At 35.8% G+C, this 13,465-nt stretch overlaps 1 protein-coding gene across 1 annotated transcript in view; it reads right to left on the reverse strand.

Annotated features, from left to right (window-relative positions):
• Nucleotides 1-13,465, reverse strand: part of EYS (eyes shut homolog) — a 1,661,361-nt gene that overhangs the window by 871,087 nt on the left and 776,809 nt on the right. The window contains exon 22 of the mRNA XM_060283543.1: nt 10,230-10,354. Coding sequence (XP_060139526.1) covers nt 10,230-10,354 — 125 coding nt within the window. The remainder of the gene's footprint in view (nt 1-10,229; nt 10,355-13,465) is intronic.

Raw genomic sequence — 13,465 nt, forward strand, 5'->3', positions numbered from 1 at the left:
ACTTTCACAATCAGATCTGCTAGAAAGAATAATCCGCAAAAATTATCAGCTTGTCAGAGATTGTCACAGCTCAAAACATTAAGAAAATCTGAGAGTTTAGGTCTTTAATATTATGCACCAAATATTAATTCTCAGAAATAGAGAAAAAATAGCAGATGATATTCACTCCTTAAGTTACTCTTCATTATCAAAGAATCATTGTAGGAATATTAATATTAAATGTAGCGATATTAATTTTCCTAATCTCATAAACATGCAGCTGAGTTAACATTTTTATATGACAAAGTAATTAGTGAGAGTTTTAAAAATAGCTTAAACAGAAGAAATATAGAAAACATGTAGCATCTTTCCAAAGATCTGTTTGAAGAATGATGATTTTGGAGGGAAGTTGAAGTTAACATAAATAGACTTAATGTGAAGAGAATTGCTACAAATTATTTCAGTAAGAGGCTTGATGATTTGTGTTGAGTTTTGCTATTTCAAGTTATAATCAGAAATTCAATGCTTGCATATTCCCAATAATTTGATATATTTTAACAGATTATGTGTGCTATTATATCAGCTGTTATACTTCTGTGTACAAGATAATTTATAATTTTTTAAAAAATTTCTACATGTTAGTGGAGAATCTGATTGCCAGCTAATTTGGTATCTTTTAAGCAATTCCATGAAGACCTCAAGCAACTCTGGGAAATAGAATAATCATTCTAGGTGAGATACCTGAGAAGCCTAATTAGAATAGGAAATCAGTTTTTTAAAAGACACATTGAATTTCATGAATGAAGGAAAATTCATCTATTTCCTTATTAAATATATTCATAGGTTATTTTATTCTTAAAACAATCACAAGACTTCTCGTTTCTGGTCCAGTGTGTAAGAAGCTTAGAAGTTATCACTCCCTTCTTCATAATCATAAAAAGCTGGATAAAACAAAAACAACAACTTTTCTTTGATTTGTGGTACAACTGAGGTCACAGGGCAAACTCCTCCCCCCAGAACTGGACAGACAGTAAGGCAGAAACAGAGAATCATAGCAGAGCAGAAACCATTGCTGGAGCCAGTGCCACAGTCGGAAAAACCGTAATTGACAAAGTGTTGGAGGCCTACTGTGTACAAGCTTGAGAGTTAAACACTCCGGGGCAGTGGGGGAGATCTTAGGGAATCCCCTGTACTTTCATTAAATTTTATCTCCAGGAGTTCCACCAGGTTTTCATCGTAAATACATGAGAAAAATCCCTTTGTGCTTCCAACAGCGGGGGAAGAATAGCTGTTCTGAAGTACTTCCAGGGCATTCTGTTCTCCTTAACAAGGCCTGACTCCAAAGGAAACTTTTGCCAGAATGGTTAATCAATATTCCCATCTCCAGACTCTTGAAGCTTTCTTGTCACACCTAAGAAGGGGAGGTTGAGAAGCACATGTAAAGCTCACAGCCCAGAGTTGAGGCACAGGCTCCCAAAGGGACTGAGACCCTACTCTCCCACTTCACCCACATCAATAGGGCTCCCTTACAGTAACAGGGACTACAATGGAAAGAACTGCACAGATCAGATTTATTTAAGAAGAAGTCTCTAAGGAAGCCCAGTGATTACAGAGGAGAGAAAACAAGGAAATCAGCAGATTTTAGCCTCTGGCACCCATAGCCAGAGAAAACAGTAAACATGGCCTGACTCCTAGTTAGACAAAAATAAAGTCTCTTACTAAACACCTCTTTATCTCAGTTATTTTTATCCAGCACTCCATGTGTGGTTATAACTATAAAACTACAAGGCATGCTAAAAGACAACACAGTTTGAAGAGACAAAGAAAGTACCAAAATCAGACTCAGATATGGCAGAGACTTTGTAATGTTCAGACTAGGAACTTAACACTATTATGATTAATATGATAAGAACTCCAAAAAAAAAAAAAAAAACCCTCAACAATGATAATGAAATTTAAAACATATGTATTATATTTTGTTCTCTCAAAGATGCTACAATTATCCCTGCTCTTCAAGAGCTTGAAATCTGTCAGTGTGGACAGATAAATAAGGAAACAAGCAAATATTATACTAGAATGTGATAACTGATGCAAGATTTAGTCTCTTCCCATCTATTCTCCCCTTCTGTGAGTTGTCAATTCTTCCCTATGCCCACTGCTTCCATGTTCACCTAAGCTCTATATGAGCACTTAATCCTTACTCCTAATGGATTCAATTTACCTATCCTCCAATCCTACTAACTACTTTATTCCTTAAGCCTCTCTGAAATTCTATATTATTCTGTGAATGACATTCTTTAAGATACCAATGAAGTTTGACTTTTTGCCATGATTATGAGTCTTATTTATTTATGTCCCATTTACTCTCAGGATTAGTTGGAGAAGGAAGAAAAAAATCTAAAAAGCAATTGTACAATAGTCTTACACATTTGCCATAACTGTTTCTAAAACAGTTTTGTCAAAGGTGTGGCCAAGATGGCAGAGAAGGAAGAACTTGAACTCCTCCCACAGACACCTCAAAATTACAAATACAGAGAAACTAACCATGGAAACTATATGAAGACTAGCAGAAAAGGTTTTCCACAATTAAAAACATAAAGAAGGAGCCAAAAGGAGAAAAGTAGGAGGGGTGGAGATGCAGTATGGTCAAGACCCAGACCCACCTGCTCAGTGACCCACACACAGGAGGAATATCACAACTGCAGAGGTTTGCCCCAAAAAGCAAGAGATAAAACCACATATTGGGTTCCCCCGCCCAGACATCCTGCACTTGGGGTATGAGCCCTTAGAGAGTCTGGCTTTGAAAACCAGCAGGTCTTGCATATGGGAGACCCAGAGGGCTGAGGGAGCAGAGATTTTCCTCTTCAAGTGTATGCACAAAATCTCACACACTCTGAGTCCCAGCATGGAGACTATAGTTTGAGAAGCCTGAGTTAGACCCACTTACTGATCTTGTAGAGTCTCCCAGAGAGGCCGGAGGCAAACTGAGACACCCACAGGAGATGGAGGTGCTGTTAGCAGCCATTTTTGAAAGTCATTCTATCATGTGGACACAAGCTCTAGCAGGCAACATTTTGGAATCCTCCCACTACGCTGTGTCAAGGGCATACCTCCCCACCAGTGGACCAGCACCAGCCCTGTGTCCCTCTGACCCTTTGGTCCACACAGCCAGCCATGCAGGGGCATGGCCCCACCAATGAGTGACCTGCACCAGCCACGTGTCAAGCCCTCCCCCCACCAGTTCAGACAGCCAGCTAGATGAGGACACAGCCCCACCCAAAAAAGGGCTAGCACCAGACCTGCAGCCCTGGATCCACACAGCCAGCTGTGTAGAGACCTGGCCCTATCCTCCAGTGGCCTGCAAACATGAAATGAGGCAGAGTCTCACAGCCATCTGGGTTGGAATCTAGCCCCATCTATCAACAAGCCCCAAGTTCTTGGCCCACCACAATAGAAGGGGATACACAGCCCACACAGGGGGCAGCCTTAGAGCATGTGACTCTAGCAACCAGAGGGAAGCATGTTGTTGGGCCTCATAGGATGACTCCGACATAAGATCATTTCTCCAAGATTGGTAAACATAACCAAAATACCTAATACATAGAAATAAACACAAAGAATTAGGTAAAATAAGGAGAGAGAGAAATATGTTCCAAAAAAATAAATAACACAAAACCTTATAAAAAGAACTAAATGAAGTAGAATAAACAATCTGCCCAGTAAAGGGTTCAAGGTTATGATAATCAAGATGCCCAATGAACTTGGGAGAAGAAAAGATGAACACAGTGAGAAGTTCAACAAAGAGTAGAAAATATATAGAAGAACCAAACACAGCTGGAAAATAAAATAAAACCTACACTAGGAGGAAACAAGAGTAGATAAGAAAAACAGATCAGTCATTGAAAGACAGAGTAGTGAAAATCACCCAAACTGAACAGAAAAAAAGAAAAAATAATTAAAATAAATGAGGATAGTTTAAGAGACCTATGGGACACCACCAGGCATGCTAACAATTACATTATAGAAGTCCCAGAAAAAAAAAAATAGAGAGAGAAATAGGGGCAGAGAACTTATTTGAACAAATAATAGCTGAAAACTTCCCTCACCTGGGAAAGGAAGCAAACATTCAGGTCCAAGAAGCACAGAGAGTCCCAAACAAGATAACTCCAAAGAGGTTCATACCAAGACATGTTCTAATTAAAATTACATAAATGAAAGGTAATGAAAGAATCTTAAAAGTAGCAAAAGAAAGGCAACTAGTTTCATACAAACTCCCATGAGACTATAAGTTGATTTCTCAGCAGAAACTTTCTAGGCCATAAGGAAGAGAAATTATATTTTTAAAGTGATTAAAGGCTACAACTTCCAACCAACTCTACCCAACAAGTGTATCATTCAGCTTTGAAGGAAAGATAAAGAGTTTTACAGACAAGCAAAACCTAAAAGAGTTGAGCACCACTAAACTGGCTCTACAAGAAATGTGAAACAGACTTCTCTAAGTGAAAAAGAAAAGGCGATGACTGTAAATATGAAAATTACAAAATGAAAAATCTCACAGGTAAATGCAAATATACAATAACAATAGTAGAGCAACACTTATAAAGCTACTAGGAAAGTTAAAAGGCAAAAGCAATGAAGCAATCTATATCCTCAATAAGTAGTTAAGAAATACACAAAACAAGAAGGATGTAAAATATGATATTAAAAACATTAAATGTGAGGGGAGGGAGTAAAGATGCAGGGTGTTAAAAAATGTTGGAAAATAAGAGATCATCAATTAAAAATTATTATTTATGTTGTAATATATAAAAATCATGGTAACCAGAATCCAAAAATCTATAATAGATATACACATAAAGAAGAGAAAGGTACCCAAACATGACACTAAAGATAGTCATCAAATCATAAGGGAAGAGAGCAAAGGAAGAAAGGGAAATAAAAGAAAAAGAACAAAATGGCAATAAGTACATACTTTTTAATAATTATTTTAAATATAAATGAATTAAATGCTCCAATCAAATACAGAATGGCTGATTGGATACAATACCAAGACCCATATATATGCTGCCTGCAAGAGATTCACTTCTGATCTAAAGACACACACAGACTGAAAGTGAGGGGATGGGAAAAGGTATTCCCCATAAATGGAAATCAAAAGAAAACTGAGGTAACAACATTTATATCAGACAAAATGGATTTTAAAACAAAGACTGTAAGATGAGAAAAAGAATGACATTACATAATAATAAAATAGAAGATATAACAATTCTAAATCTATGTGCACTCAAAGCAGGAGCACCTAAATACATAAAGCAAATATTAATAAATATAAAGAAATGAATTAACAGTTACACAATAATAGTAGGGGACTTTAACACCCCATTTACATAAATTGACATATCATCCAGCCAGAAAATCAGTAGGAAAACATTGGCCTCAAATGATACATCAGATCAAATAGACTTAATAGCTATCTATAGAATAGTTCAACCAAAAGCAGCAGACTATACATATTCAAGTGCACATGGGATATTTTCTAGGATAGATCACATGCTAAGCCACAAAACAAGTCTCAGAAAACTTAAAAAGTTTAAAATCATACCAAGCATCTTTTCTGAACACAATACCACGAGAATAGAATTACCTATAAGAAAAAAAAAAAAAACTGCAAAAACCACAAACACTTGGAGTTTAAAACCAATGGATCACTGAAGAAATCAAAGAGGAAATAAAAAAAAAATACCTGTAGAAATGAAATGAAAACAAAAACACAGGATCCAAAATCTATGGGACAGAGCAAAAGGAGTTCTAAGAGGGGAGTTCATAGCAATACAAGCCTACATCAGGAAACAAGAAAAATAAAGAAAACAACATAATCTTACACCTAAAGGGACTAAAAAAAGAAAAACAAAGAAACCCAAAGTTAGCAGAAGGAAAGAAATGATTAAGATCAGAACAGAAATAAATGAGTCTAAAAAAAGAGCAGAAAAGATCATTGAAACTAAGAGCTGCTTCTTTGAAAAAATAAATGAAATTGATAACCTTTTATCCAGGCTTATCAATAAAAATAGAGGGCTTAAATAAGTGAAATTAGAGAGGAGAAGTTACAACCAACACCACATGAGAGGTTGTTACAAACAATTATATGCCTATAAAATGGACAACCTAGAAGAAAAAGGCAAATGCCTAAAAGAGTATAATCCCCCAAGACTGAATTAGGAAGAAATAGAAAGTACAAACAGACTAATTCTTAGTAATGAAATTGAGTCAGAAATTTAAACAAAACAGAACAAAAAACTCCCAAAAAACAAGTCTACCAAACATTCAGAGAAGAGTTAATGCCTATCTTTCTCAAACTACACAAACAAACTGAAGAGGAAAGAACTCTTCCAAACTCATTCTGTGAGGCCAGCATCACCCTGATACCAAAACCAGACAAAGAAAGAAATAAATAAAATTATAGGCCAATATCACTAAAGAATGCAGATGTAAAAGTCTTCAAGAAAATATTAGCAAAATGAATTTAACAATACATTAAAATGATCCTACAGTACAATCAAGTGGATTTATCCCAGGGATGCAAGAATGGTTTAATATCCACAAATCAATCAATGTGATATATCACATTAACTAATAGAAGAATAAAAATTATACAATGATCAGAATAGATACTGAAAAAGATTCCAATGAAATTCAACATCCATTTATGACAAAAAATCCACAACAAACTGTATAGAGGGAACAAATCTCAACATAATAAAGCCCACATATAAGAAATACCCAGCCAACATCATACTTAATGTTGAAAAGCTGAAAGCATTGCCTCTAAGATCAGGAGCACAACAAGGATGCCCACTCTCACCATTTTTATTCAACAGTGTTGGAAACCCTAAGTACAGCAATCAGACAAGAAAAGGAAATAAGTGTAGATTGGAGAGGAAGAAGTAAAATTGTCACTGTTTGCAGATGACATGATACATATATAGCAAATTCTAAAGACACAATCAAAAGACTATTAGAACTAGTAAATAAATTCAGCAAATTGCAGGATACAAAATTTATATACAGAAATCTCTTTTACTTCTATACACTGATAACAAACTATCAGAAAGAGAAATGATGAAAACAATCCCTTTAAAATTGAATAAAAAATAAGTTACCTCTGTATAAATCTAACCAACAAGGTAAAAGTCTTGTGCTCCAATAACTATGACACTGATGAAAGAAACTGAAGAAAGCACAAATACACATAAAGTTTAACAATGTTCATGGATTGGAAGAATTAATATTGCTAAAATGTTCATACTACCCAAGGCAATCTACAGATTCAATGCAATCCCTATCAAAATACCAATGGCATTTTTCACAGAACTAGAACAAATAATTCTAAAAATTCGTGTGGAAACACAAAAGATCCCAAATAGCTAAAGCAATATTGAGAAAGAAGAATGAAGCTGGAAATATCAAGTGCTGTGATTTTAAACTATACAACAAAGCTACTGTAATCAAAACAGCATGGTACTGGCACAGAAACAGACATATAGCTCAATGAAACAGGAGAGCCCAGAAATAAACCCACACACTCATGGTTAATTAATCTAAGACAAGGGAGGCAAGAATATACAATGGAGAAAAAACAACCTCTTCAATAAATGGTGGTGGAAAAACTGAACAGCTACACAAAAAGATCAAACTGGACCACTTTTTCACACCATATACAGAAATAAACTCAAAATAGATTTAAGACTTAAGCATAAAATCTGAAACTATAAAACTCTTAGTTAGAAAACATAGGCAGTACACCCTTTGACATAGGTCTTAGTAATATTTTTTTGGATCTGTCTTCTCAAGCCAGGAAAACAAAAGCAAAAATAAACAAATGAGACTACATCAAACTAAAAAGCTCTTGCACAGTGAAGGAAACTACCAAAGTAAAAAAGGCAGCCTACTAAATGAGAGACAATATTTGCAAATCTTATATTTGATTTTCTTATATTTGAGCAAAACATTTTTTTTTGAAATTCCAATTAATAATTTACATCCTATTTTCAAGGGTATATCTTTAAGTCATATTTAATCTAAAATGTCTATATACTGCTATAACATTGACAGGTACAACATAAATTGTAAATTCTTTTTCACTAAATTGTTTCCTCTATCTTTATCCGTTCATTTTAGAACATATCAAACACATTAACAAAAATAGAATCCCCCTTATATTTTTATAGGATTTACCCACACAGTATATCTTACGATTGTAAGTTTTTAGTTTTATTTTAGCTTTCAATACTTGAGACAGTGGCTATAAGAATATCCATTTCAAATTTATTTGTTAATTGCCATAGTAAAATATAGGTTTATTATATCTGTAACAGTTCCCTCCAATTAGTAGACTTCTGGTTTTATAAAACTATATGTTTTTCAGGATATTTTTTACATTGTCAACATATACCTCAAAGGAATTTTAAAGATATTTGGTAGTAAATTCTTCTTGTTCAACAAAAAAATCTATAAAATGATCATTTCTTTTCTAGTTATTTAGATTTCTATATACCAGTTGCATTAGCAGAAGAATTTACTTAAATAAAGGATAGAGTTCAGTCTTCTTCTCTTTCTACTGACTCCTTGAGGAAGCTATTATTGATGTAATCTGAGGTGATACAAAAATAATTTCTTGGCACTGAATACCTCCCACACTCTGTTGTCAGAGTGCCTGAAATTCTTCCTCAAAGATCATCCTCCTGTGGTCACTAAGGGAAAATTCTTTCCCCAAGGCAAAGCCTGGACTAGAGGATTCTCAGAGAAAGGAAAACAATGATTCTGTTTTAGTTTACCCATGTCCCTCTCAGACAGATTGGACTTATACCCAGGCTTTCTCAAATTCTTGTGTTCCAGTGATAGGTATCAACCATTTTTCTGTTCAATTCCTTAACCACTTCCGGAGACTCCTGCTTCTGATCCTCCAGCTCTGAGGAGTCCTCTGCCCCATTCATACCTGGGCATCCTTCTTCAGCACTGGCCAGGCCTCGCATTTCCTTGACATGTGATTCCTTAATACTGCACCTGACTGGATACCCTCTCTAATTATTTAGCCTTAATCTTGGTTAAGACTGGTCCATCTATTAATCAAATTTATAAATATATATGTTTTATTTTAAAATTTCATTTTATTTTATTTTTTATCTTTTGGCAGTGGTGGGTCTTCATTGCTGCATGCGGGCTTCCTCTAGTTGCAGCGAGTGGGGACTACTCTTCGTTGCAGTGTGTGGGCTACTCGTTCTGGTGGCTTCTCTTGTTGCAGAGCATGGGCTCTAGGCATGGAGGCTTCAGTAGTTGTAGCATGCGGGCTCAGTAGTTATGGCTTGCGGGCTCTAGAGCGCAAGCTCAGTAATTGTGGCGCATGGATTTAGTTGCTCCGCAGCATGTGGGATCTTCCCGGACCAGGGCTCGAACCCTTGTCCCCTCCCTTGGCAGGCAGATTCTTAACCACTGCACCATGAGGGAAATAAAAACAATTTATTTTTAAATTTTATATTGGAGTATAGTTGATTTATTATGTTGTGGTAGTTTCAGGTGTATGGCAAAGTGATTTAGTTATACATATATATATATACATTTTATAAATATACATTTAGAATTCCTGGCAACACAGTCTTGACAATTGCTGTTCCCTTACTATCGATATATTCATATGCTGTGGCCAGCTTTAATAAAGGATTGTGGTCAAAAGCGGTCTTTTAATAGAGATATTTCTACCAGGTAAGTCTATTCTAGTGCTAATGGAGTCACCTGTTCAAATTTGCCAAAGAAGGAGATTCATCCTCCCCAGACACACAATATTCTGAGCTCAGCCCTGTAGCAGTGCTATGTCCTTGAGCAAAATGGAGGTTCTGCCAATACCCTGATGGTATTAAGTAATTCCTCTCTGGCATTAAAAAGAAAAATGTTTTGCTCAAATATAAGAATTCCTTGCCCTTTAATGTTTTAATGCATTTGGTCACTTGCACCTTTGTATAGATCAGTCTCTCAGAATGCTTTTCTCCTGATAGGAAGGGCTGAGGGTGCATGTGATGGATGGAAGAAGGAAGGGGAATGGTGAGAAAAGCACAGTAAGTGCAGCCAGAGAAGGAGAGAGGTACTGAGAGGAACGTCTCCAACCTCCGTTTGTCACCATGCAACATTCCAGTATTTCCTCTCGTTCAAAGACGATGAAAAAATATATCACAACAAAACCCATCAGTAAGTTTTACCACAAGTCCAGGTGTGCATAAACATGGCAAGCCTTCGTCAGGTTCACTTCCTCTGCACATTCCATGAACATGTAAGTTGGAAAGGCACTCATAAAGTTCTTTCTCACAGGGATGTCCTGAACTTCCTGTTAAACACAATAACAAAGCAGAGATTCAACTGTTAATAATAATAATAGTTGTAAGAATAGCTTATATATATACACACATATATATATAGTTTCAATTCAATTCTTAATAATAGTAAGGAGAATAGCTTAATAATAATTCAATTCTTAATAATAATAGTAGTAAGGAGACTAGCATATATACATGTATATAGTTTATATACACTCCTACTCTATGTTAAAATAGTGCTAGGTATTTAATATAAATTTTTTCAATTCTCTTTATAATCATTCTATCAAGTAGATATTATTATTATCTCTATTTCTTAACTGGAAAAATTAAATTAAGAGAAGACAAATATTTTGCCCTAAAATCATACAGTGTGTAGAAATGGAAGCAAGTATATGTAAAATAAAGTTTCAGATTGTACCTTTGGTGCCATTCTACATTCCACATCTAAATTTCTTTACATATTTCCTTTGGAATAGATAACGTAGAAGACAACGGAATAAACACACCCCATAATTCCATTTAAAGTGAATCTTAAATTCAAAGGAAAGCAATTACTACAGATTCCTCAATGTGAAATGTTTTCTTGTAATACTCATAGTGTTTTATAGTTAGTATTTCTTAAGCTGTAGTTCTAAAGAATACAAATCTTATGTCTTTGTTCAGCTGACTATTGGCTGTAAGAATTCTCCTTAAACATGAGATCTAATTTTCCACACTAAAACACAGCATGTTTGTCTTCTGTTTGATATTTTCCAGAATTTTAACATTAAACCAGCACCAACATTGCTAAGCTACACACACAATATCCGAGCTGTGGTTTACTGGGTGCATATTAGAAGCAGTGTGAAACCATTGATTCTTTCTTATGGGGCAACTATTTATAATAAATCAGTATGTTTAAGAACATGTTAAGCTGAATATACTATTCCACATAGGGATGAAAGGTCTACAGAAACAGCTGTCGCTACTCTTTGATGACCTAAGTGAACTTTAAAGCAACTTTTTAAACTTTATTTGTCTATGTATTATCCCACAGCATTTAATCTGAACTCTGGCTAGTGGGAAATTCAGTCTTATTCTTGTTCCTACTTAGCAATATATTCTCACCATTCTCCCTGATAAATTGTATGAGAACAATTAAATAAGTATTCTGAGGTGTTTAGAAGTGATTTCTGTGCAATACCACATTATAAGAAGAAAAATAAAAAGGCAAGTTTAAGAGATTTGGAGGACCCAGATCAAAGTTAGAAGTAGCTGCCCAAAGACCAGTCCATGACTCTCGACTTTGTAATGTTCTGTCATGTAGTGAACATCCTGTGGGCATCTCTGTTCATCAGGCTATAAGAGGTGATTCAGGAAAAATATTTTTGGAGGGCTTATAAAAACCACCACAACCAGTCATTCACATGGTTGAATCTTACAAACATATTGTTTTGCATAACAGCAAATTCTGTAAAAACACTTACATTCTGATAACTGTCCCTATAAAAGTCAAATACACACAAACTTAATAACATCACTTAGAGATACCTACACATATAATAAAATGCTAAGGAACACTAAAGGGATGTTGAATATAAAATTCAGAATTGTTTCTGCAAGGCGGGAGATACTAATGTGTTCAGAGAGGGATATCGAGAAGGCTAAACTCATTGCTAATGTTATTTCTTGAAGCAGATGGAAGGTACACAACGTTTATTATATTATCTTATACAATAAATATACATTATACATTGCTTGTATATTCTTTTGATTGAATAAAACAGTCCACAATATATTTTAAACAATTAAGAATAATAATGTAGCTTTCTTCTTCCTTCTAGTACTGTGAAGGATATTACAAACTCTAAACCATAAGATAGGAACAGGGAAAGAAAAAGAGTTCACCAGACCAGTAAAAAGACAAGGAAATTTTTATTCAAGAGTATTACAATAAAAGAAAAAGACTATTGAATTAAGGGAGAGCTATGGAACACAACTGCACTGAACCAAATGTAGGTGGAAGGGTTTTCAAGTGTTGGGATGAACGAGTGGAAAAATGCTGGTGGATATTGGGCTGGGGGTGTTGGTCAGTGTGCTCAGGCCATCTGTGTGGCTAATGGTCACTCATTGACATTAGACACACCCCTCTCTGGAGGGGAGAGAGGGGCACTGCCTCCTTCTATGGTTCCATCAAAGTGCTGACTTTCAGGTCCTTGAGAAAGACATTCCTGGGTTGTAAAATTGGCAAAGCCTGCAAGAAAGTTCCAACATCAATGGGATGGAGAAGAATTTACAATTACGAGTTTTCTAAAGTGAATGCTGTAAAGAAAGAGAGAGTGTGCCATGGAGTCATGAAGAAGTCTGTCTAAAGTTTAGTTAAGCTGAGGGGAACAGTAAGGATGTCTTGGTCAAAATCAAGAAAATAGGATAGAATAAAAGTTAGTAGGGGTTCAGCTCAGGAAACAGAAATCACTCTAGGTTTCTAAGCAAAAGGGGCCTTAATAACAGAATAAGACACTCCAAATTTATTAGAAGGAAGGGCTGTATGGGTCACTTCTAGAACCACAGATCTGACTCTCTGGGAGATGACACCTCAGTCGTAAGCAGGAAAGTAGGAAGCATAAAAGCCACCATTGAATGACTGAGTTCAAGATCCCCTTGCACTAGCTGAGGGAAGCTGGGTACCCAAGAGCTGCCACCACTTCCTCCCCAGCTACCTCTCCCTGAAGCTGGTGACTCAACACAAAATTGCAGTCTTTCTGCCAGTCCTGCTTTTTAACACACAGTCTTTGATTCAATAGTGAAATCTGCGGCATAAAACCCCACATGTCCATGACCTTCTCCACCAGATGAAACTGCTAAGACACCCAGAAAAGACCTTCACCATATCCTCCAGATTTCATGTATGTTTATATTGGTGGAACTCAATTTATATTTACAATTTCAATTTCAAGGGAGTTTAGATATTGTAGTTTTTAACATCCTTGCCTCTGCAGTACAGAAACCACAATAAACAGGAATGGATGCTGAGTGTCAATCATACCTACTGTGGGCAAAGAATGTCATCTGCCGTATCAGTAAACAAAGTGTTACAGCCATTAAGCCAGCAGCCACTGTGGCCACCACCAACTGTGCAC

This window comes from Globicephala melas, chromosome 14, assembly GCF_963455315.2.
Source record: "Globicephala melas chromosome 14, mGloMel1.2, whole genome shotgun sequence".
NCBI lineage: Eukaryota > Metazoa > Chordata > Mammalia > Artiodactyla > Delphinidae > Globicephala > Globicephala melas.